The 26,834-nt window shown below is 38.9% G+C and overlaps 1 protein-coding gene across 7 annotated transcripts in view; it reads right to left on the reverse strand.

Annotated features, from left to right (window-relative positions):
* The window catches only part of slc12a7b (solute carrier family 12 member 7b), a 75,819-nt gene that overhangs the window by 22,846 nt on the left and 26,139 nt on the right, over positions 1 to 26,834 (reverse strand). For 6 of the 7 annotated variants that reach the window (XM_022192179.2, XM_022192178.2, XM_022192182.2 and 3 more), the window contains exons 2-4: positions 4,927 to 5,021; positions 4,019 to 4,150; positions 2,194 to 2,340 (exon numbers count right to left, since the gene is read on the reverse strand). In XM_022192179.2, the coding sequence (XP_022047871.1) occupies positions 2,194 to 2,340; positions 4,019 to 4,150; positions 4,927 to 5,021 (374 nt within the window). Of the gene's footprint in view, positions 1 to 2,193; positions 2,341 to 4,018; positions 4,151 to 4,926; positions 5,022 to 16,977; positions 17,249 to 26,834 lie in introns of those variants that run through there. The other variant, XM_051940814.1, reaches the window with a different exon arrangement.

Raw genomic sequence — 26,834 nt, forward strand, 5'->3', positions numbered from 1 at the left:
CGAGGTAGATAGGACGAGACCACAAGCGAATGAAAGAACTTAAAGCAAAGTGCAGCACTGCTATTCACAATTCCCATGTGGACTCATTTGCCAATGTACAGGTAGCTGGTAATGGTTTGGAAATTCACCAGCAGTGATGCTTTAAGCCCTCTCAAGGCGAACCAATTATTAAGCTCTTTGAAATTCAAGGTTTAACACACAGGATTTTTGCTGAAAGTGTCATGACCAAAAAAAATTAAACAACATTCTTCAATGGACTGTGGTAACTGCGACACACTGACAAAAATCCCAATAACTGAAACCACATTAACTCAATTTCAATTATGTAAAAATTTTGCCGTGGGTGCTTTCATCCTTCATCCTTTAAACCTTAAGCTGTGATATTCAGAGAACCATATCACCAAAAAAAATGCAGATTTTAATACTAAGATCTCTTTTACCAAAATCACACATGCCACCCGAACCAGTCTTGTTTTTATTGTGTCACATGGGGATTAAGATGCTGATTTGTTACATTTCGGGAACCCATATGCTGGCAGAGAGTTATAAACACAAAGCTCCTACTGTGTACCTGTGACTGAGCCATACACAGAGACCACTCATGACATGATGGAAAATATTCTGTATGCTGTGCTGTGTAGCGGGCTAATGAAGTTTGCTTGTACTCTCCATATGTTAGCGTGCGGCCTGGTCATCAGATCCAGTCTGACTCACTGAGCCTCTGTTTTCATTGTATAGCCCGTGTCTTTCCCTTTCCACAGTTATTTGTGCTGAAATAAGACAGAAATCTTTTTTCAGCACACGCATTATAAGATATTAGTAGAATAAGATTAAATCTGAACTTTTTCATGTTGAATGAAATACCCTCAGTGTATTTTTAGATATTTCTGGTGTTGGGTCTAGAGCACACAGAATATGACCTATAAGCAGCTGGTTGATGTGGAACCAGCAGCACAAAGTCAGATGTGGTCTAAGCAGTGAAAATGAACATTAATCTGTTTGTCTTCGCTTGGCTCTGGCATTATGTAACTGCAGTGATGTGGGGTAGAGTAAACCCTGCCTACGCACTTTGGCGAGATTATAATATATGAAATGGAGTTCCCATCTTTCGAGGCACACGGTTCATAAGCCATGAAATTTAATATGAAATCATTGCATTACACATGGTTGACACTGTGGTTTCGGAGCATTTACAATAAATGTGCAAGTAATTCCAGTACATTCAAATATAAATATGTCTTGATATATGGCTTTTACTGTGTATTACAGTTATAACAGAACAAAGTCAAACTTCGTGGCTGCATAGTTATGTGAACTTTGCCGCTCTTGGTCACTGTGAGTGAAATTGATCTTGTTATGCCAAGAAAGCACTAAATAACAGGGCAAAAAGCACTGAATTGAGGCTGTACTTGAGGTTTTTTGTACTTTCCCTGATTAAGAAGAAATAGTCCATTGTCTGCTGTGGGACTGGCAAATACAGCCTCTGTGTGGGTGTGCATGCTGCCACTACGTTTCTGACAGTTTGCAGATGGATGGATTACACGTCAAGCCAGGTACCATTAAGGGCCAGCAGCGCATGAGAAACACAGTCACAGTGGCTAAATATAGCAGGGATCAGTGCAACTGAGTCAACTTGCTGGTCGTCAGTCCAACATTTGGCTCTGTCTGCCATTAGAAGCCGAAGCAGTATCTGCCCCCAAAATCAGCAAAAACACTCAACCACATAGGCACATTCATATTATGTCATGTGCTAATGTATTCATAATGCATTAAAGAGCTCGGTATGTAGATTAAGTTCACTCTTACATAATCTTGCGCATCATTGCTCTAATGACTTAATGCTAAATCCCTTGCTAAAGAACAAATAATATTCATGTCAAGAGTCAGACCAGCTCCTCTCACTTTCTACTCATGTATCATTTAGCCAAACATAAACATGTTTTACATGTTAAGAATGACGTGGAAGCATACACAAGGGGGTACAAAGCCAAACATTTAAATTAACTGTGCAAATAAGAAATTACGCTAAAATCGGCGTGTTTTCCATAATAATGATAACAAATCCTCTATTAACCTCTCCGATAGTAACTGATAGTAACTGATAGACTGCAAGTAGCCTAAGAGGCAACACTGTGGGCAATAAAACACAGTAAGACAGCCAAACCCAAACTGGAAGAGAGTTTAAGTACTTACACATGAGCAGCACAAGCCAACAATAGCCAAGGACTCCAAGATGCCAGCAGTGCCGACAATCCAGGTAAGGCGCAGAAACAGGATGACCCCCAAAATATTCTGGAGGCATGGGAGGTAGACGCCCATGAAGGTCCCCATCTGAGGGCTCTGTAGTGGGAGGTAGGATGGGGGATGACAGAGGAGTGAAAAGACAACAAGGGTTAAAAGTGTGCACATGTATGCTGGAGGAGGTGAATGAGAAAGAAGGGAGACATGAAGGAGAATTACAGCAATGCTGGCAGAGAAGCTAAAACCAGACAGGCAGACAAAAACAGAAGGAGGGGGAGGCTAACATAAACCTGTATACACTGTAATATACTGTATCAGTCAATTCAGTCAGGATTGTACTAACAAAAATATCTCCTTTGAGAGTTGCAATAAAAATTATTCCTAAAATAAGAGAAGTAAATACAAAATTAGCTATACTACACCAAATACTGCATCTGATCCACATACTTAGACATAATTCATATGCAACTTATTTCCCATGCTATACAATGACAGTTCTTTGATATGGCAGCATCATGCACAGGGATCCACAGTGTACAAAGCAAAAGACGTCACTATCAGCAATGTGAGGACCGTATTTCTAAAGAGAAATGTTAGTTAAAAATGAGCCAACGTTCAAAATGGATTTTACATGTCGGTGACAAAGGCACAACTTATGTAACGGCACTGTGCTACGCAGTAACTAGTATCAAAATGTGTCAAAAATCCTTCAATGCTTCCGTTCCGAAATACAGCATTCCTCTTAAGAAACTGTAGTTTCGCAACAACATGTAAAAAAGCAAAAGCAACAGGAATATATTAAACTTTCTGACATAAACACAAAATATCGAAAATATCAAGTGAATTAAGAAACAGCTACCTTTTTAGCCATCTCCAAATGTAAAGGTCTAATCCTGCTATTCCAGACAAAGAGGAGCGACGATGGTGCCAGCTTCATCTACTTATTTCTTTAGTAAGATGTTCCTGCAAGCAGTGGGAGGTACCCAAGGCCTATTTCCATACAGTGGACAAGATGGGGCAACTGGCATGGGACTGAAGTTGTGGTTACAAAAGCATCTATGTGCCGCATGGCAGCAGTGTGGAAACTTTTCTTTTCTAAGAAAGTCAAAACATGAGCATCGAAAGACCCTCAAGTAGAGAACATACAAATGAACCATTGGACAAGGGCAACAAAAAAAAGGCCCAGAAATATGAGACGGTAGATTCCATCTTTATAACGTCTGATCCAACCAACAGACTATAGATCATACAGGACTTCAAGAACAAGAGATATGTGCTTCTTCCAAAATATAGCCTTCCTAAAGCATGAGTGTATTTGTCTACAATCCTTGCTCCTATATAAGTGATTATAAAGAGTCACTATAATAAGCTTTTTGAAAATTTCTATTAAAATTTCTCTTTGTCAATGTGTATTTTCTGACTGTCTTGCGAAAATAAGTATTTCTGTACCAGACATTAACTGCGTGACTTGACAGCCTCCCTCTAAGCAGTAATACATTCATAATACTAGTTTTTTGTGTCAAAAGTGACACCAATTTGTAGGTTAAGCATTAAAGATAAACAAGCAAACAGAAGGTGGCAGAAAAAGACAATAAGGTTTGTACCCACAGAAAGATTTGAGAATAAAACAAACATCTGGGAGACCCTGTTATGTAATGATAGCTAAGCAAATTTTAAAGTTAATATGGAACTGTACAGTACCATACATGCCATGGATGTAAACATCACCGTAAAGCTCTGGTACAGACACTGGAAGAAACAAGGCTTTCTGTTTCACCTTAATAGTTTTTTTCTTTGGCCCCTCGTCATCATCGGCCTCCTCGTGCTCCTGGGCCCCCTGGGTGAGATTGGTGTAGTTTGCCAGTTTGTTGAGGAGTGATGACACCATGGGATTGCTGTCCATTTCCTCCTGCAATAAAGATTTTTTTTTCTTTTTTTACATTTTTTCCCAACAACAGCATTAGACATTTTATCTTTAAAGCTTGAGAACTGACTTAAATGCCTGGTCTGTCATTTCGTGTTTATAATCAAAAATGTCTATAATAATAATAAAATATCCTCAAATACTTCTTCAGTTTTGATTAGGCTTTGGATGAGAAGACGGATGAACTACTCCAGGAACAAAATGAACAGTGTGATCTTCAGCTCACTAACTGTTCAAAGCATCTCAGAATAGCTTGGTTGGATCAGCTTGCTGCAGAGTGCTGAAAACAGAAGCCACTGTGCCTAATTGATTCTGTGCAAGGGCCACTGACCACAGAGCACGAAGGTCGGCCAAATGGCAGAGTGAAGCACCTGGCAAAGGTTCAGCTGAATGAACTTCAAGGAATGCGCCGGCTTTGGTGGTAAATCAACTCTTGGACTGATGCACTGTTGAGCCAGGAGATCGGTATTTTTATCTCTGTGTGTTCTACGTGAATAGTTAACCAAACTCTTGCCTGCTGCTTAAGTATACTGTGCATTAATGAATGGTTTGAGCCTCATAGGGCAGTTCTAAATTTAACTGCAAATATTGGTCTGGCCTGGCAGTGAATGTTTATTTAAAGTACAGTTTTTACTCCACAGTTCAAAGTTTCTCCTTCATCACGTGACCACATAATCACATTTCATTGCGTAGAATAGCCTGCCGCTTGTTGTATAATGACTCCATCCAGTTCAAGCTGATAGAAATGATCGTACAGTTACCTCAAAAAGCGCCATGTTGGTGCCATCATAGCTGTTGCCTTTGTCATTGTCTGTGTTGTTGATAAAAGGACTGTTTTCCTTTGGAACGCCATCACCTGTGAAAACACAGCAGAGTTTTTCTTTAGAAGCAATGCAGTGCATGGTTGGCGACTAAGAAACACAATATTTAAGAAAATTCCATGCTTTTCCAGAATCACATTTCCAGACTTTTTGGTGGATTTTTTTAAACCATATTTGACATTGGAGAACAAATAAATGATGATTATTTGGATGTTCATAATGTAAACAATTGTTTTTAAAATCTGTTATGTTACATCCTGACTGTGTTCAGCTCAACATGAGGAAATGTGATGTGGAACAACATTGTTCCAGTGGGCATGTTGGTTAACAGTTCCTGTCTTTTTGCTGTAATGCACATGTTGGTAACATTGACCCCAAACAATGAACAGCCTCTTCTCTGTGAGCAAAGAATTCTTTTTATTTTCAAACATGTTCTTATCAAACAAATTGCAAATTAATACTCAATAAACTACATGGAACACTGAATTCATCAAGACATTGTTAGAATAAGAACTGAAAGTCTAATTTCCTCTTCTTCCTTTAAAATACTTTCCTCCAAACCTAGAAGAAACATCGTGTTACATTGTGCTAGCTACGCTCACCAAAATGACAATTAATCTAAGGGAAGCTATCAGCCAGCCGTGGCTCAGTCCGATTATCAAAAGGCTGTGAATGCCTGGCTGATGCATCCAGGCCCATCACAGTGACCACAGCCAGAAAGGTATGGCTTCCATGTGCAGAAGAGACAGTTCATAACTACCTCACTGCATAGCTCATAAGCCTGTGATAATCCGTCTAGATGCTTTTCAAATGAATTTTCTACATTTTCTTAAGAAGTAATTTGGACATGGATGTTTGGGTGTGGTACAGCTATAAGGCACTTAGGGCAGAGCTGTGTTGTCCAGATGTAGAAGCTGTGGTGCATTGCAGTGTGTGCTCCTTGCTTTTGAAGACACCAAGCTTGTTCTTATCTGTGCTTTCTAACATAATTGTGAACATTTTAGCAGCACTGCCTGGTTTGTGATCGATTTATTTTTAGAAATTCAGATTTTTTTAAGGAAATGGGGTAAAACGCAATTGTTTTTATACTCTTCTTTTTACTTTTTTTTTTTTTTTTTTTAACCAAGACCTAGAAATTACTCTAATCAAATTCTATACTGTTTTGTGCAGCACAGGAACTCTATCAGAACCGGCTTTCTCAAGGAGTTGAAATGGTTTTAGGTCTACAAGTATGCTTCATTAGTAGTGTCTTCTGCATTACTGATTAAGTGACGCTTGCGTTTTTCTCTGAAGCGTACACACAAGCAGTGAGTAGCATTTTATTCATAGGGTGTATCTGATCTTTTCTTTGATAATTTAGTTTTGCATTACCCATCAGTGTTGACCTGTTGTAACAATAAGTTTTGAACAGGATCCTGCCAAAAATGAAACATCAAAAAAATCATACCTGGACGAAGCTTTGTACAGACAATATGATCCATTAGAAAATGTCTGGATCATATCCAATCAAAATCATGTAGTAAGGTTCATGCAATTCCCAGTTTCTTAATTTAGCCCACAGAAAAAATGCAGGAGGCAGAGACAAATAACTAAAACAACAATAACTCGCGGCCAGTGTAAGTAACTCCTGCTAACAATTCTGTAAAACTTCTATAAGAAAATCTAACAGACTTTTTTTTTTAAAACTGTGGACATGAGACATCAAAGCCACTTTAGATCCTGCCTCACTCATAAGCATCTGAGTTTTATGTTCTTACATTTATATAAATGTTTAATAATCTAGGGCATGATGACTTCTCATAATATGTATAAATAATTAATACCAAAAATGAAAAAACAACAACAAATGGCCTATTGAAAGCCTCAGTATTTGAGACTTTCTGGCAAAAGACTAAAGACAATGATTCAGATTTCACCAAAGATACAGTTAGTCACCTTAAACATAAACAGCACAACAAACGAAACAAATAATGCAGAAAATAAAGGCAATCTGATAAATTTCCAGTCTTGTATTCGTGAAAGACAACAGAAGAGATCACGCAGCTAAATAAAATGATCACAAGGACATGTTTACCAATAGGTGAAAGCTGCCTTGTGTGTTTCGTTTATTATTGTAAGTCAATAGCCATAAAGTGATGAAAATGCTTTAAACTTATAGTGTGCATTTGTATTTTCACATCTAACCTGTTTGGTTCAGTTAAAATGAAGCCAGGTGTGTTTCTCTGGTTCATTTTGGCTGCTGTGAGCAGCAGTCGGCATCTTCAGCGGTCATGTCTGCATCTCAGAGCAGAGAGAAAAGCTTATTTATTCACCATTTTTTACCGAATTTTGCCTATTTGGTTTTTTAATATTATTTAACTTTGGTGGTTAAAAACACAGTTTTCTGTAGTGTGATAAAGTCAGAACACATACTTATTACTGCTTTACACAAACTTTAATAACAGGCAGCACTGAGCCACGAGATCACCGATGTGCTGCTTGCCTGCCATATTTTTGCTTTTTATGAGAGATATGTGTCACGTTCTTATGTCCTGACCACTACATTCTTTATCTTTCTAAAGCACAAGCTCAAAACTTGCCCATGATCAAGATAATTTGCTGTATCTACATGGACGAACAACAGTTGTTTTTTTTGTTTTTTTTTACTTTGTGGTGAAATCCACATCAAATACAGTTCCATCTGACAGTAGTTGTGACTGTTTACTTTTCTTCCTTTTCAATCTCCTCTTTAAGGAGATATTTTCTCCCCTCACATTGCCATCAACAATGCAAAATTCACAAAGTAGGCTAACACAGGAAACACTCCATTGTTGCATTTTGGATTGCTCCTAGAACTGCAGTTATGTCCAGTCACTACTATTTATGAACCATTTGTTATTTTGCTGCACTTGGAATCGAGGCCATGGTTGAAACTGTCATATAACTGGAAACACACTGGTTGAAAGCACTGATGGAGGCCGTTTCTGTAAACGCTCACATCATCTAACACTTGCCTCACATTCATGTAGAAACCATCTAATCATACAAAGATTTAAACTCACATGTTTATTATGTTTGGAAAAGCATGGAGAACCCGCTAAAAACAGAGAACAACTGGATCTCATGAGAAGTAAAGCAGACACACAACTTTAAAGGCTTCATATTTAAACCTCACAGTGGTTCTTACAGTCTGTAACAGTAATTTGGAAACAAACTGTGTTTTGTGAATTTCATCTTTGTGAACCACGGCAGACAGCTGGTCCATGTGACACAAAAACTAAACTGTCTTCAGAGAAAGCATTCTGGCACCAAACTGTGAATCATGTTGTGTCTTTGATGCTGGGGCTGACAACGTACACAGAAAGGCACTAAGTAAACATTTCGGGCTAAGATACCCGACAAGCTGCCGTCAAGTCCAAGTGTGAACTCTGAGAGATGTGTTAGCTAAAGGTTATCTTTGTGAGTGTGTGCTTCCCATTGCCCCACCATCAGTCTATTTCACAGGTAATTATGTGATGGTGTCCATACCGACACCACATATGCAGTAATAAATACAAATGTATGATGCAATTGTCAAACACTAATACATTTTCTTTGATTTAGAGAAGAAAGAAATGTTCAAACTAAGCAGGAGGAAGTTAAACTCATTTATTTCAGCAAATCAGATTCACCAAATTTTCTTTCTCCTTCTAAGGTTCAAAAAGAAGGGACAACAAAACAATCCTCAGGCTGTTGTCTCAAAGCTATGACTGTGAGTGAGGAGGAGTGAGATAAAGTGTCAGCAGCTCAAGTAGATCCCACTTCTGCCGTGCAACAAGGGCAATAATAAAACTCTGCTGGCGTAAGCCTTTGCAAAACAAACACGTAGTCAAAAATGTCACATAGTGCTTTATAGACTATAAAACACTATAAATAAAAGCCAACAAGACAAACAGTAACACAATAAATATGACATTTAAATGGAATTCAAGAGGAAAATACAACAGGAAACAAAACAGATTTGGTGACTACAGAGAAAGTTCATACCAGAGCACCCATAAAAGACTGAAGGAAGAACAGAGGACAGAAAATCAAATGGATAACATTTTTACCCAGACAATGAATGCAGCAAGTCCAGAGGTAAACTTTGTATTAAGTAAATGAAGTACTAACAGCATCTAGTGGTTTTAACAACTCAAAACCATTACAAATATTTAGGGGAGGAGAAGCTGTTTTGCAAGCATTAGATGTGTGCAGTAAAGAGCAGTTTACTAGTGTCTGGAAAACTACTTTTATCTTTTAACCTCCTACTTTCAGAGGTTAAAGCTTGTAAAAGGGCTGCAGAGTGAAGGTGATGAATGCAGTGTTTATCTGTGCAAGCCGTCTGGTTCTCTGAATTTTGCTAACCCTCAAACTCAACCTGAGGGGCCTTCAACGAGCTGTGTACCAGCGACAGAAATGCAGTTGAGGCTACAACTAATTATGTATATTTCTGCTTAATCTGTTCATTATTTGATCAATCAATCATTTTTTCCAGAAGAGTTCAAAATCCAAAAGACAGTCATTTTACAAGAAACACGATAAAATCTTTCCATTGTCATCTGAACCCAGCGAATGTTTGGCATTTCTAAGTAAAAAGCAGATGAAATTATTTTCCCAAATTATTTTCTGCCAAGTACTGTGAGGGATTGTATTATTATCCTTAAATTTTAATTTAATAAAATAATTAACATCCTCACAATCAACTTTTGATTGACGGATCTAACAGTCAGACTGAGCCAATCGAGTGTAACGATTGAGGGCTTTATCTTGTTTTATTTTAATAATAATCCATATTGTCAGAGGGTGATCTCTTCATGTCAGTTCTACGGGAATATCTGCTGTGATTGTTTTTGTATTTATGACTTGTTTAAACCAAATTATGTCACTGACCGATTAAAGTACTCTAGTTGAAAGTCATTTTTAATGTTTGTGTTTTAGGCCATTTGTTCCTTTTCATTCATCACTGCAGTGCATTCAAGGTAGCACAGGAAACATTTCTAATCAGAAATCAGTATTTTTTCCTACTCTCCACCCCAGTTACACCAATTTTCCTTCGGCCCTCCATTTATCAAAGGAGCTGCCTATGGTGAACTCTGCCTGCAGTGAGGATTTCATGGGTAACTTTTACTGCCTGATCCAGCTGCAGGGGGAATAAGAGGCTTGCAGCGTGGCTTAGCCTGGTGGTAATCACAGAGAAAGTCATTATGTCCTTGTGCTGTGTAGCTCTTTAAAACACAGCCTGTGTGAGATAGTGAAACATATTAGGTGAGGACAGTGTTTCAGTACGTGTGGATAACTGCGAGTGAATTTAAGACACCATACAGTGAGTGTACAGTGAGGATGCAGCTAAGGGTGAATCATCCTGTCAGTCAGCACTTCGTCCACAGGTAATCATTGTCTTAAGTGACACTTGATAAATCCTCTTTGAGACAAGGCAGCAGGCTAAAACTGGCAGTACTGTTTCCAAATCAGGTGCATTTTCACCTGTAGAACATGTCCACATGTAAAGTGGTTTAGACATCAGTCAAGAACTGAACAGAAACATCCACCCAACCCTCAAGGGCGGCTGTGGATCAGGTGGTAGTGCGGTTCGTCCAATGATGGAAGGGTCGGTGGTTCGATTCCTGCTCTCGCCTAGTCATGTGCTGTTGTGTCCTTTGGCAAGACACTTTACCCGCCTCTTTACCAGTGCTGCTCTCACACTGGTGTATGAATGCGTGTGGTGGTCAGAGGGGCTGTAGGTGTGGATTCTGTAGGCCACGCTTCCATCAGTCTGCCCCAGGGCAGCTGCTGCTACAAATGTAGCTTACCACCACCAGAGTGAGAATGTGTGAGTGAATGAATAATGGATCCATTGTGAAGCGCTTTGAGTGCCTAGAAAAGCGCTATAGCCATTATTGTTATTATTATTTATTGTCAAGGAAGGTGGGCCGGTGGAAATACAGTCCCATGCAGCAGTTAAAACACAGAGACAGAGGTTCCAACTGCATCTTACAGTCTTTTTACAAGCAGATGGAATTTCTTTAAATAAGTGAGCATTGAGTTAGGATTATTTTGTCAATCCGTTTTCAAGGTCAGGACTGAGCATTCACGTAAGAAATGTTCTGTGATGTACTTATCAAATATCAGATTTCTGCTTTCTGAGTTGAAAAACTCCCACTGCTCAAAAAAAAAGCCAGTAAATCAAAAATTTTGAAACTTCATGTTGATTGATTATCCGGCCCGGCTGATTACCGGATCCAATATGTAGCATTTTGGTGAAAATCAGTATTTTTAGTATCAGTTATTATTTAAAACACAGTTGATTTGTTACTAGACATCAAAACAAATGCAACAGCAAAAAGGAACTTTGCATTTGGATTTATCGCATCTGGAAAAAAAATGCTGGTATGATACTTTTATTTCTTTGCTGCTTTATTTGCATCATGAGCAAAATGTGATCTTATTCCTTTTTAAGCTAAAAATATCCTGTGGCAACAAATTTGCCCAACCTCCATGTCATTAAATCCTCCACTGACCTCAAGTTGCACTTACACATCACCATCACAAGCAAGAAAAAAGTACCAAGTGCCACAAATCTCTTTAGATGATGCATGTACTGAAGCAATTGTTACAGCAGATTATCTACTGAAGAAAATACATAAGGACAGAAACAGGAGATGGCAATGGAAGGTGAAGATTATATGTCTGTCATTCTGTCTTACATATAATCTGAAGTGCTGGAGTGGAAATGTCAACATTGTGTGTGAGCGTGCTTTTGTGTGCTGTGGCAAACAGTCCAGCGGGACATGGTCTACATTCATATACAGTAGCAGTGACAAGACACTGGCCTAGTTAACAGATGTTGGCCTCTGTTCACATTACACATGTTACCTTGGACAAACTCGCAGTGGTTCTTGGAAATTTTTGTTTATTTCTAAACATGATCAAGATACTTTGATGGCAGTTTCTCACAAAAGCAGGACCTCAGTTATGTGTGCTTTTGACATTATCATGAAATAACTGAATGAAAAGTAGTCTGGTTAAGATTACCAAAAGTGTCAGAAACATCCCTTTGTGTGGGTCTGAAAATTTGGAAGAAACCAGTTCAGCTATGATGACTGACCAGGTACATTCTGCTCCTTGACACAGTCCTGCTTTCCATCAAACCTTTCCATCATCTTTTCTCATGTCAGCTCGGGAATGCTGACGACACGCTGCACATATACACTAGTTCAAATAGAGCAATTGATGTAAATGTTGGCAAATGTGCACCTGGGTATGAGAGGAGAATGAGAGTGAAAGAGCACAAGGCTGAAAAAAGCTACACCAAGTGTGTGTGTATATGCAATCCCTCTCGCTTGCTCAGACTAAAGCAGATGCACAAAACAGCCTGTCTTTAAAAAGGCAATGATTCCAGCTAAAGGGATAAATAACTGTCAAATAAAGGGCATATATGGTGGCAGTTTGTCTATTTAATTACTCTCTCTTCATGACTTTGCAGTTATTTCAATGTACATGCGCAAATACAAAACAACACAACCAACAACAGAGGACAAAAAAACTGACAACAGGGTTGTGAATCTGAAACATGACGTCCAATGAGGCTGCAGCTTCTGCCGGCTGTTCCAGTCCGTTTCTTAATTATTGTGGTCATCACAGCAGTTAGGAGTGAACACATTTTGCCCCATGAGCTTCTCTATTTTTCAAACAAATATTTAACTTTCAGTACTTTTAAATCAACACACAGCCCTAACCAACAACAGAGGACCAAACAGAAGTGTTCCATTTGTCATGTCCATGTTTGTTTTTGTAATTATCTGCGCAATTTTGTCATGCACTGTCACCAACATTATTTAGACCATCCAGAAAACGCGATTATGCGATCGCATGAATTCCCGCATTAATCACCAAAATGCCACTGATTATTTTCCCAAAAGGCCACATAATCCCCACAAAACAGCACATAATTCCCGCAAGAATCTCACATTTCCACGAAAAAAAAGAGAAATATACGGGTCCCGCTTGATTTCACAATTTCCGCATAAAATGAGAAAACTATAACCAATATAAATGGAGTTGTCAGTGTGTTTTTATGTGACGCCCGGCCTGACGTCATCAGTTCACACACACACACACACACACACACACACACACACACACACACACACACACACACACACACACACACACACACACACACACACACACACACACACACACACACACACACACACACACACACACACACACACACACACCATAGACATATATAAAGAGTAGACGCCGCATCGACCGCTACTGTCCATTGGGGCTGACGAGCGGTGGGGCTGCCATCTTGGTCCGGTCACCCGCTCCACTCAGCGCTGTTTGACAGCGCATTTTATCCATCTTAACTCTGAATATTAAACTGATTTTCACGCATTTTTTATTTTTATTTCTTTGCTGCAAACGTCATACATGTAGCTATGATACAGGACAAATGGTTCGGCGTATTTTAATATTCATAGCGGGAATAATAGATAATAATAATAATAGGTAATAGAATATTCTGATATTAAGCTCGACTGTAGACAGGTATTTTGCAAACACTGTAAACACACACACACTAATATATGTTAGAGAAGCAGATAATGGCAGTAAAGTCAATTATTTTTAATAATTTGAAGAGACAATATATGATTACGCTATAGATACATATAAAAACAAAATACTGACTAATGAACACATTTCCATATAAAACAATATATATATATATATATATATATATATATATATATATATATATATATACACACACACACACATATAATTTTCTGATATATCTTTTTTTAATATATATGTATGAATTATATTGATAGTCTATATATGATTTATATAATAATTTTCTCTGATATACTGATTATATTAATATTCCACATATAATTTATATATATTATGTTTTCTGATATATTGATTATATTGATACTCCATACATGATTTATATATCTAGTATGATTTTCTCTGATATATAACTTTTACCTATTTATATATATATATATTTATATATATATATATATGTGTGTGTGTGTGTGTGTGTGTGTGTGTGTGTGTGTGTGTGTGTGTGTGTGTGTGTGTGTGTGTGTGTGTGTGAATGAAGTTGATACTCCATCTATGATTTATATATATTCATTTTCTCTGATATATAATTTCTATTTATTGTATTTATCGTATTTCTCGCTGCGCAGCACCCCGAGCGGCGTCTACTCTTTATTATGTCTATAAGAAGCACGAGCCAGTGTTGCCAACTTAGCGACGTTCTCGCTAAATCTAGCGACTTTCCAAAGCGTCCTAGCGACTTTTTTTTTTTTTAAAAGCAACTAGCCACAAATCTAGCGACTTTTTCTGCCGTTTTGGAGACTGACAGGAAAACTCGGATCATTCTGCAGTTACTGTTTTCAACAAGCAGCAGATGCTGCTGTGAGCTTCTCCCCCTCCCAAAGCACAGGCTGTCAGTCCAGTAACCCCGCAGCAGTCTCAGTGTCTGATTAGAGGACACATCCCTCCGCGGCCAGACGGCAGGTGAATCGCGCATATTTTTGCATATTTCACAACTATTCGCATACTTTGCAACTTTCCGACATTTCCCTGCATAAAATGGCATAAAAACCCCGCATATTTATTCGCATAATCAAGGATTTTTGCCCGTGTTTTTCTGGAGGGTCTAATTATTAGAACTTAAACATCAGAAGCCGACGACTAAGGGTAATAAAAAGAGGGAAAAGGTAGAAGAGTGAGAAACCTCTTGTGTAATTGTTGATGAATGAATGCAGGTGTGTTTGATGGTGAGGGCTATGTCTGTGTGTGTATGTGTATACATGTTCCACTTCTGCAGGTGGTGAGGACACACTCACTGCGCTATAGCACATTAGGTGACCCCTAAAACTGTACCACTGCTAAAGGGTATATAGCATGTAATTACCATGTACAAATGAACACAGCTTAAATTAATTCCTCTCGGGTAAAACCACAACCAACCTTTTCTCTCATAATTTCAAAAGGTAGATAGGAAGAATGCCTTAGTATGGCTAAAGGGATGACAGCAATGCAAACTGTGATGCAAAGTTTAAATCAGTTCACTTTTTCAGATCGAGTTTTTGATGACTACACGTATCTATTTACTTTTGTCAGCGTTTTAAATATTTTATATTTAGACTTGTTTCCTGTATTAATGCACTGACTTTTCATTTCATTAAATTCATTTGCAAATACTGCAGTCCCTGAGCCAGAAAGTGCATATTTGAGTGCCACAAACATCTAAGCAGTTTGATCAGAAATAACTACGATGTGTGTCGAACATCATTCTGCAATTTTTTAAGAACTTAATCTATAATTGAAGGCACACAAAATAGCATGAATTATTCTTTTGATGAAAACTGTTAGAGACAATTTTAGACTCTGTGCTAACTAAAAAAAAATGTGCATGCTGTTATTAGAAAAGGTAGAAAATATCATTCTGGCAATTGCCTAAACATGCATTCACGCTGTACAGCATTATCATTTTGAGAAATTACAGTGCTACTTTGACGTGGTACATTTATCTCTTAAAACATTTTAAATGTTGTTTTATCTGAAGTATTACAAATTTCCTGTATTAAACACTTTTACAAAACATTATGTATATGTGGGCAAGTATCCTGACTCATTTCCTAAATGTTACAGTTCCATCCAGCCTACAATGATAATCCATTTGTGAGTACTTCAAATTAGTTTTTGCTTTTTGAAATGGTGCACATGCACATATGTAAGAGAAAGCCTCTTGACACCTTTAGAATATCCTTTTTTTCTTCAAATTCATGGTAACATGGCAGGATTAGCAAGAGTGCAGATGGCTATGAGAATCCTCAGCGTTGGTACACGCTTGACCTCGCCATCTGAGATTTAAATTGCATTCTTTTTATCACAGCCAGTGTTGTTACATAAGGGGATGGGATTCCCTGACACTGCTACAGTGCAGTGCAAAATGGAAGATGGTTATGAGTCTAGACAGCAGTTTGTCATTTGTCAAAAGCTGTTTATTAGCCAGTCTTTTCTGCTAGTGTTTCTTTTCTAAATTCTTCTCAGTATTTTGTGCTTGTGATGATATTACTGGTTACAGATGATGTTCAGAAGCTGGGGTCAAAGTCAGATTTCATCAGCACTCTGCTTACTGACTGGTACAAATGTACCAGCAGGTACTAAAGATGTGCTAATGGTCGTGGTAATAAATGACCATGCATCCTATTTATAACCACTAATCTCCACACCGTGATGACGCTGTAAGCTGCCTAACACTGCCAATGTTAGCCAACGAGTAACAAAAAAAGGACAGAGACAGAGGTTAAAAAAAAATAGACATGCAACCTATCACAAGTGCAAATGGTAGGACAAAAGGGAAAAAAAACCCTCGTCCTACAGCTCAAGGTTAACGTGAAAGGAAACCAGTCATTATAAGCTTCAATATTAAGAAGCAAAAGAAACAAGAAAGATAATTGCTTTCATTTTCATGCATTTTAGCAAGGTGCTTGACATCAGTGAACACATTTTTGTGTCCCTGTCCAGTGACTCACACTGGATCACATTTCTTTCAAGCAGCATGACTTTTGATTTTATAATTCCCAAACATCAGACTCACAGCAGTTGCTTCTCAATCACTTAAAAAATAAATAAATAAATAAATAAATAATAATAATAATCACGCCAAATATGGACAGAAAACACTGAAACATTTTAAAGGCTAAAGTTAGCTTAAGGACAGTATTACACAAGAAGAAATGTAATTTCTACCCCAGGTGAGCTACAGAAAGCAACTCATCAATAACACAGCTGTCCTTAGAAACCAATTTTTATGAAGAAGAAATTAACTTATGGTTGAAGTAGTAAATATTAAAAACTTAACCAGATACCTCCACAATAATCACAGTTTATTGTATCACACTATAATGTTGCTAAGCAAAGAGCAATTCAAGCAGTACTTCAATCAAGAAAACTTACCCTTCCGTCGAGAGGCTCCCCTGTGCTCCATTCTGGGGAGCGGGGCTGAAAAGGGAGGTGAAAGGGAGGGGGTCCAAGCAGAAGTTCCTAGAGAACTCCAGTAATGGGGGTTCAAAGTATCGAGACACTGCTAGTGAGGTGCAGAAGTCAGGAATGCTGGCTGTGCTGTGTGGATAATGTGAGGATCAGCTATTTCTGTGACAGTGCGCGTGTGTGTGTGTGTGTGTGTGTGTGTGTGTGTGTGTGTGTGTGTGTGTGTGTGTGTGTGTGTGTGTGTGTGTGTGTGTGTGAGAAAAGTGGCCTGTGACGACGTTGTCAGCGACATCAGCCATGCATCACAAAGCACTCTCACCCTCCCACCGAAAGACCTGCAATCTCACACACACACACACACACACATAGCGCCCTTCCCTTAACCTCCCTGAGCTACTGATCCCCGCCACACTTGTGTGTGCATGTGTGAATGCACACACAAAGGGGAGGAGCAAAGAAAGCCAGGGAAACAGAAAGTGGTAGTAAAAACAGACAGATTGCTTTAGTTGAATGTTGCAGCAGGAAGAGGGATGGATATGTACGCATGCAGGACAAACAAGGAAAAAGCAAAATTTTTTCTTCCCAGAAAGCACATTTTTACAAGCTAGTGGTACTGACAGAGCAGAGACAATGCTTGCCATCCTAAGTAAAAGCTGAGCAGTTTATCACTTTGAATCAATAAGTGTTTACTATTTAAAACTGCAGGTGCTGCCTGAGTGAGCAGTTTCATTTATGATGTGACCTCCTGTCCAACCTCCAGGGTGTCATAGGTGGAGATGGTCAATCGATGAGCACAGCACAGAAACACAGAATAATGCCACTTGGAACTGTGATGACACCTAAACGCTACATCTTGCTAACCCCTCATATACATCAGTGTTTTTGAGTGATGACAACTACTAATGAAATTACAGTGAGGTCCATAAATATCGGGACATTGACACCATTTGCAGTATTTTGACTCTGTACCACCAGAGCGGATTGGAAATGAAACAGTCCAGATGTGCTTTGAGTGCAGACTGTCAGCTTTAATTTGACGGTCTTGATTCCAAATCAGGTGGAGGAATTACAACACATTTTATGTGTGCCCTCCACCTTTTGAAGGGACCAAAAGTAATTGGACAAGCTTACATAACCATAAATCAAACTGTCATTTTTAAGATTTGTTTGGAAATCCTTTGCGGTCATAGACATCACCAAACACTGAGTTCAGCCCCTGGTGATGCTCTGTCAGGCCTCTACTGCTGCTGTCTTCAGTTCCTGCTCATTCTTGGGGCATTTTCCCTTCAGTTTTGTCTTCGGCGAGTGAAATACAGCTCAACTGGATTCAGGTCAGGTGACTGACTTTGCCATTGCAGAACATTCCACTTCTTCACCTTTGGTTGCTTTCGTGGCATTCTGCAGGTCACTGTCCGTCTGCACCATGAAGCATCATCCAATGAGTTCTGAAGTATTTGGCTGAATATGAGCAGATAATATTACCAAAAACACTTCAGAATTCATTCTGCTGCTTTTATCAGCAGTCACATCATCAATAAATATAAAAGAACCAGTTCCACTGGCAGCCATACTGTACATGCTCACAACATTATACTATCACCACCATGCTTCACTGATAAGCTGGTATCTTTACATCTTGAACAGTTCCTTCCCTTCTGCAGACTCTTCTCTTCCCTTCATTCTGGTACAAGCTGATCTTTGTCTCATCTGTCCATAGGATGTTGTTCCACAACTGCACAGGCTCTTTTAGATGTTTTTTGGCATACTGTAATCTGGCCTTTCAGTTTCTGATGTTCACCAATGGTTTATACTTGTGGTGAACCCTCTGTTATCACTCTGGTAAAGTCTCCTCTGAATTGTTGACTTTAACCTCCTGTAAAGTGTTCTTGATCTGGCCAAGAGATGTGAAGGAGTTTTTCTTGACCAGGGAAGGGATTCTTCTGTCATCCACCACAGATGTTTTCTGTGGTCTTCCAGGTCTTTTGGTGTTGCTGAGCTCACCAGTGCACTCTCTCTTTTTAAGAATGTACCAAACAGTTGATTTGGCCACACCTAATGTTTTTGCTATCTCTCTGATGGGTTTGTTTTGACTTTTCAGCCTAATAACAGCTTGTTTCACTGATAGTGACAGCTCTTTCGACTTCATATTGAAAGTTGACCTCGCCAGATTCCAAAGGCAAATACCACACTTGAAATGAACTCTAGACCTTTTATCTGCTTCTTGTAAATTAAATAATAAGGGATTAACACACCTGGCTGTAGAACAGCTGAGCAGCCAAATGTCCAATTACTTTTGGCCCCTTAAAAAAATGTTGTAATTCCTACACCATTCACCTGATTCGGATGTAAACACCCTTTTGAGGGTACAGAGACACATGTGTACAGCTGTACTTTGAATAAAATGAATGAACAAACTTATGTCCCTTCCCAGTGTGTATACGCAAGTGTCTCTCTGTGGTAATAAGGCTTTGGAGTCTGAACAATGAATGATTTGAACACCATTTTGAAATTTGTTTTTAGTTAGTATTATTATTTAAACTATTAAAACCTTTGACATACAGCATCACAACATTCACTTCACTTCTATATTTGATTTTTCTTGGCACAACAATATTTGTTCGACATTGCCAGAGAATAACAAACTTCTAATTATAGATTATATATAAATATAAAATAAACATTTATTCATATTTACTTATTTACAAGATATTTTCCTACTTAGTGGACATCAGTATAGCAGTATTGTCGAGGCATCATCCTTCAGTCTGTGCCATACACACCTAATCTGAGCTCAGGTTGAGCTAAATGTTAGCTGAAAACAGCCAAAGATGTGCTACAGCTCCACAAACTGGATAGACAATGGCAGACCAGTCTCTGCCCCAGCCACTGAGGCTTTGGTGAACCTGGCACACTGCTGTCCTCCTCTGTAATGGCTGCCCATTAATCTGTCCGTCTAAGAGCGTGTCAGGTGGACACTAATCACTTAACCAGATTAGGCTAATCCTGAACTTTTTATAAAACACAGAAGCAACGCTGAGGCTCCAGGGTTGAGGAATACATTGCTTTAAAGCCCCGCAGACAAAGTGCAGCTCAATTTCTGCTGCCGTCTTCTGGCCACCAGCCACATCAGTCAGATGAGTGTTCTTCGTCAGCCCAAGACATGCTGGTCTCTTAGGAAGTCGTGCAGACTCATCAGGCTATCTACACAGAGAGAGCGTCAATTGGGACATAATCTTTGATTTTTTTTGCAGTTTATGACCAATACTTCACAAAAAGACTTGCAGACTACTTCAATTCACAACCTGTCACAGCAGTTTTTAACCAGCTTCCACCAGCCCACGTGAAGACAAAACTGAACATCTGCTGTAAGCATCAGGAAATTGACAGATGTGTGAAGGCAGAGCTTAAAGAGGGGCTATCAACTCACACAGTAAGAAGGATTTAGTCGTATCAAGCTCCACTTGGTTTGATGTCAGATGGCTGCTGCTATAGTTATTTTTGCTTGTGTACGTATGTGTGTGTGCACATACATGTCTGTGTGCTGCATTTAATGATGTCCTAAGCCTTTAAACCTGTCAGGTAAACAACGTAGCCCGTTATGCAACACAAGGCACAGAAAGATAAGGGATAGTGACACTCTGTATCAGTGTCTGCATAGAGAGTGATTTACTGGATACTTTAAACATCCATACTAGGATGGGGAAAATTACTGTAAGTCGATCAGACTGTCATAAGTTTAATGGCTTTTGAATGAGGGAAAAAAACATAATTCAGACATAAAAGTCAAAGAGTGATTTAGGAACTGGGTATGGAAACAGCATGTAGGACAAAAAATATTTTATTCTATAGTGGTGTAATTTTACATAGATCGGTAACTGGAAGTAGTTAAGAATGCATGGGTGCTAGTCAAAAAAAAGAGGAGGACAATGGGAGTCAGCCAAGGTTAGTGGGATCAATGTTACTTAGTGCTGCTTACACTTGAATCCTCATTGCCTTGAGTAAACACTAACCATGAGATAGGTGAGAAAAAATAGTACATTAGTGATTGCAGGTACAGAGAAGGTGCTTTTATAAAATGTCACTCAATTTTCACTCCTAAATTATTAAGAAAACACAACATTTATGTTTTTGAGCATAGCATTTTTTCCTTTACAAGAAGAATCCTCGACTAAATTAAATAAACAAATTTCAAAATATTTCAGGACTTGATAGGACCAGCAAGAGTAATGAATGAAATTAACGTTTTTAAATGAACCATGCTTTGTCTACATGAGATGGAACTGAGCAAGTAACTATTTAGTTGTTTTGCACATGTCTGATATCACTTCAGTCAGTCTTATGTTTTCTTATGATCATGCTGTGGCAAAAGGCTCAATAAAAACTCTCCTGATGTTCTGCTAAATAGATGCTAAGACATCTCAAAGAGAGCTGCAAGAATTATTTCATAAGCTTTTAGCGGTAAATTAATCAGCAGCTATTTTAAAGTTGAATAAATCAGTTTAAGCTATTATTTAAGAAGAAATGCCAAATCTCTTTGGACAAAAGAAGACAATTTGGGGAGGTCATCCTGGGCCTTGGAAATGCTGATTGACATTTTTAACCATTTTCTGGAATAGTATATATATATATATATATATATATATATAACAAATAATTCATGAATTGAGAAAATAATCAACAGATTTACCAACAATTGACCCTTCGCTAAGCCCCACTCCCCTTGGTTACTGTTGCTACGCCTGTCAAGCTTTCCCTCCGAGCATGAAATATGGAGTTTTTAGCGGTACCGGTGAGTGACATTTCTCAGGAGATATGTGCAAATTTCTGGACATATTCTACAGCGATATCAGAGAGAAGCAGACAGAAGGGTCTCCAATATGCTTTTGAGAACTATATTCACCAAATTAAATGTTGGCGGAGTGCAAATGAAGAGGACGTTAAAATAGAGGGAAAAGCGCACAGATCTCAGTGTAAGCACCAAACACCCCATGTATTGTCACTTCACGTCAAAAATAATCATATACAAGAACAACAATGTTCTTGTACAGCAGGGTAAGCCGATATGCATTATATACATTTAAATTAATGTTATGTCAACTGTCATTATCATGTGTCTGCCCATTTCTTGCTAAGCTAAATTTGTGTTTGTTTACAGCGCACCAGGATATTGCTCACATATAGTGGGGCTGATCTATACACTTGATCTCATTAAGGCACAGCAAAGCCCAGCAATATCTTGCACAAGTTTGCCACAACAGTGGCACAAGCCAAGGGGTTACAACATTAATGCAGTACCGATCTCATCTGTTGTTGTCGCCAAAGTCAGACGTGAGCGTAGGTGGAGACCCGTAGATTGCTGCTACAAAAGAAGCAGGTAGAATCATATTTAGGAAGATGAGGTACTGTACAATGAGCTCTATGTTGCATACTTTTGCCCTTCCGCCCCACGGGAGGTTTCTGTCCTTCCGCTGAGACGTCTTTCTTTGCTAATGTCATCTGACCTAACACACAGAGCTACGGTTAGCTAATGTTAGCTAGCAACTTAAGTTAGAACAGACGTAGGTGTTCTTATCGATTTTGGAGGGATTCAGCTGATCATGCGGTCTCCCACACTGCTTAATCCACACGCAGCACCTTTCTTCTTGTGTCTTTGGCTTGGGGAATGCAAAAAAATCAACACCACCCTCCAAGCTTTGCGGATAACGAGTGTCGGACTTGCAAGTAAAGTACGCACACCGCTTTGGCATATTGTCTTCTGCTGAAAACTTGACAGACCTCTCGTGCCTAGTTACAGTTGCTAAGGTAGGATTGGACAGTAGCCATTTGTGGGAGGGGCTTAGCGAAGGGTCAATTACACCGATTGTTAGTTGCAGCCCCAGTCTGAAACATTATACACTGATGCATTTAGTGCAAACACAAAGCAGTGTGTTTATTCCTTGTATTCCATTTTTTTGGTTTTAATTAATTTTTACATAAAATCTTCAATGTATTAAAATTTGCATATTGCTTTTATTTTTGCATTGCTATGGCTAGTTAATTACATGTCATAATGCAACAAACAAAACTGGATGTTCAACAATTCAAGGCAAGTACACATCTGTACTGTAATTTGAGCTACACCCTGCAAAAATAAATGAACAGGTGGAAAAGCAGCAAAATTAAGTCTGTCACGCTAAAAAACAAGTTTATGTATTTACTGAAATGTACTGACTTTTGAATCCATTTGCATTTTTCAAAACAAAAGACATCGTGCATTGTTTCCTTAAAAGGTTTCTGCATAATCCTGGTCAAATTTTCCCCAGTCGTTTTCCCCACTTGGAATTTTACTGTTAATGACAATCACAGCGTTACTGAATCTGAGCCTCCTGGATGCACAATACTAATGGGTCACCTTGTGGCTGTTGCTTGTAAATGTTTCAAATCTTTTTTTAAGAAATCATGTGATGTAAAAATCACACGAAATACTACTGCTACTGCATGAGAAATGCTGTTCAATTGACGGAATTTTAGTTATTTGTTTCACTTACTAGTTTGTTCTTTCAAAAATAATTGAATTACTTTGGCAATTACATCATAAAAAATGAATTAGTTTACTAGTTATTTTTAAATGTCTACTTCGGTTCTCTAATGAATACGTACACAGTCTAGCCATTTGGCATTTGGTTATTTTGCCTAGTTCTTCCTGTTTATTCTGACCAAAATAGCAAATGATTCAGTCATGTGAGAACAACAATAAATTCATGTGGCTTCTCACACACAGTCAAGCCTTATAATCTAATCCTAAGAATTCTCTATCCATAGAAAGCAAAACAATATCCTTTTATTGTGACATTAGATAGAAAAACAACAACAGAAACCACACGCACACACTTATCCAGAAGGTGTCACTATCTCACATTGTTGAAGCAACGGTGTGTGGGTATAAACACCCATTAGGCACACTTTACAATAAACTGTAGCTGCAGCTTGCAAGTCACATTCTAGGATTTCATCTAGAATCACATTAGCCTCTAACCCCTCTCTAATAACTCCCAGTGTCCACTTTAAATAGAACCAAGGCAATTCAGAAGGATATGATGGCCTCCAGGAACCAGATGGCGGTTGGACTACCAACATCTGGTTTCTAGATTATGAGAATATTTAATATAAGGGATTGTGAGAGGTGTTTAAACAGCTGAACTACAGGGGAGTGTCCACACACTATTTCAGTACTTCCAAAAAAAATGCTATTTATTATATTAGTATATCTTGCATATAGATGTCTAATACTTAAATTACTTTCTTTAAGAAGCTAAAACAAGTAAGAGGACTGAAATGCTGTGAGTCTCCACAGGAGGCAGAGCTCAGCTAGAAGATGATGTTAGATTATTATTAGTCAGCACGAGGACATTGCCTTGTGAGGTCAGAGGTCATCTTTGAAGCTGGCAGAAATTCAGTGTCACACTAGCACATTTCAGGATTCAGCAGAGGTTATTATTAGGGATGTGCGCGACTCGTCGTTTAATCGTTTAACCGCCTACTCATTTATTAAACGTTTAGTATTTTACTAGTTGGTTAAACGCTGCATTAAGCATCATGCACCTTGTCCCCGACCGGGCGCCGCCATGCAGCTCCACGCTCAGGCGTGCGCTGCACGCTCGTCCCGTCTGGGCTACCTGGTTGATCCTGCCAGTAGCATATGCTTGTCTCTTTTTTCAACCCCCGCTATCCCCCTCATCACCAGCTACACCCACCACGTCCCTTCCTGCCACCCCGAAGCAAAGCATCGGCTCCAGTATGTGCTGCTCGTGGACTGTCATGGCGCACCGACCCGCTGCCATTACGCACAGACGCAGCGGCACTTTCTGTCTCAGTGGACGACTGAACATCTTCATCAGAGTGTGAATATTCCTCTTCAGAATATGAGTAAGCCATTACTTGACAAAGTACTTTGTCAGCGTTGAGCAGACCTCTCGGTGAGTTTTCTCACTCTAAAATGTGCCGTCTTGCGCTCTGATACGCTCCGACGGCGAGTCTCGTCTCCTCGGTTTTCAAACTCTGTAAACTCCAAAACTTTGAATGAAAACACGCCCACAACTGATGCTCAGATTAAAGTTCCAGATGTCCACCATCTCCTGGTGTACAGTACATGAGGCACACCAGGCAGTATATTTGAAGCTATGGCTTGTTATGTTCAGCAATGTTGCTTGTCGCAATATTGCGACTTTGGCGCTTAAAGGGTTAAATTGCAAGTTTTCCAAACCGACTAGTCGCCAATAAAATTAGCGACTAGTCGGTTTGGAAATTAGTCGAAATTCCCATCCCTAGTTATTATTGCCAACAGAGAGCTTGAATGTGGTTACCACATGACTTTTTGGCTATGTATGTTGTATCAAATTATTGTGACGTCATCATAAGCATCATTTTCCACATTACATAACTCTTGGCTTAAAGCCAGTAATGTAGCTATTACATAATTAGTAAAGAAACAATCATTTCCTAGAAAATGAGTGCAGATTTCTTGCTATACTCAAAACAGGTGTAACCAGAAAAACAAATGTTTGTTTATTGTCCCAAACCAAAACTGTGCATGTTTGTGGCTGCATGTAAAATTCCTAAATTAGTGGTGCAATGAATATGTTAGTGGCAATGTAGCCAAATCAATAATAATGGCCCAGTAATACACTTGATAGTATTGCGAGTGACCACATCTTAGAGTGGGAACACTTTAATAGCCATTACTGTGAGGCTTGGTTCTAACCTGACTATTCCCTACTTAAGTTTTTATTGCTTCATTATGATTGGAACAACAAAGCCACAGCATGTCTGTTGACATGTATCAACAATGTCACACTCACAATGTCCAGAATTTAAGCTGATAAAGCAGAGTTTATCAGTAAATAAGTGATAAAGCTGAAGTGCAAGATCATACAGAGCAGAACATGTCACAAGAAACACACACAAAACACAAAGTAAGGCTAAGAAGCCAACAAATGTTGCACTTATTCATTCTGTAAAGATGGTAAAAGATAATTCATTTTTTCTGGACATCAGACTTAGAGATATCCGATTTGTTAGGCTTGTAATCATGGTAAAAGAAAAGCAGCTGAAGGAGTTTATACAGTCTATGACTCTATGTAAACCAAAGCCAAGTGACCCCGAGAGCATTACACAAACTACAGTTGACAATGAAAGGAGAGTGGGAAAACAGACAGCCATAAAAACATGAGCATACTTACTGGCTAAGGGCTTATCAGAGACAGCACATTTAGAGCAGTGGGCTGGTGAGAACAAGATCACTAAGCAGGAAATAGGAAATAGCAGTTGGAGAGGGTAGGACTGTCTGTCTGAACAACCAGTGCACAAAATGATAAATTCCACTTGGTTTCAATAATGATGATTATCACCTACCAGGGGATAGTCTAAAAATGTTTATAAAGGGAGCACTCCTATGACAGAAAATTATGTTATGTCTCATTTTCTTACTCACTACATTTCGAAGTAATACTATTTTCACTCCCTCCCTCCCTCTTTTCTATGCATCATTCCTCCTTTAGAGCATACGTCGGCCAGCAAACCACACCACAATGATAAAGGATTTAACTAAACATCCGTACACTAGACACAAACTGGAATGTGTGAGTACAATTGTTTCTGCTAAACAGTTGTTCGTATGTGACGGCCTGAATTGATACCCTAAATTTTTAGAAGTGCATTAGGCAACTATGCACATCTGCAATTCATGATGCAATATTTCTAAAGAAATACTGGGGGTCCATTTCAATCATATTTCCATGACCCATTGATAGGGTAGAAGTACAGACACTGAATAATGGTGTCTGACT

The sequence above is a fragment of the Acanthochromis polyacanthus genome, chromosome 20 (assembly GCF_021347895.1).
Source record: "Acanthochromis polyacanthus isolate Apoly-LR-REF ecotype Palm Island chromosome 20, KAUST_Apoly_ChrSc, whole genome shotgun sequence".
NCBI lineage: Eukaryota > Metazoa > Chordata > Actinopteri > Pomacentridae > Acanthochromis > Acanthochromis polyacanthus.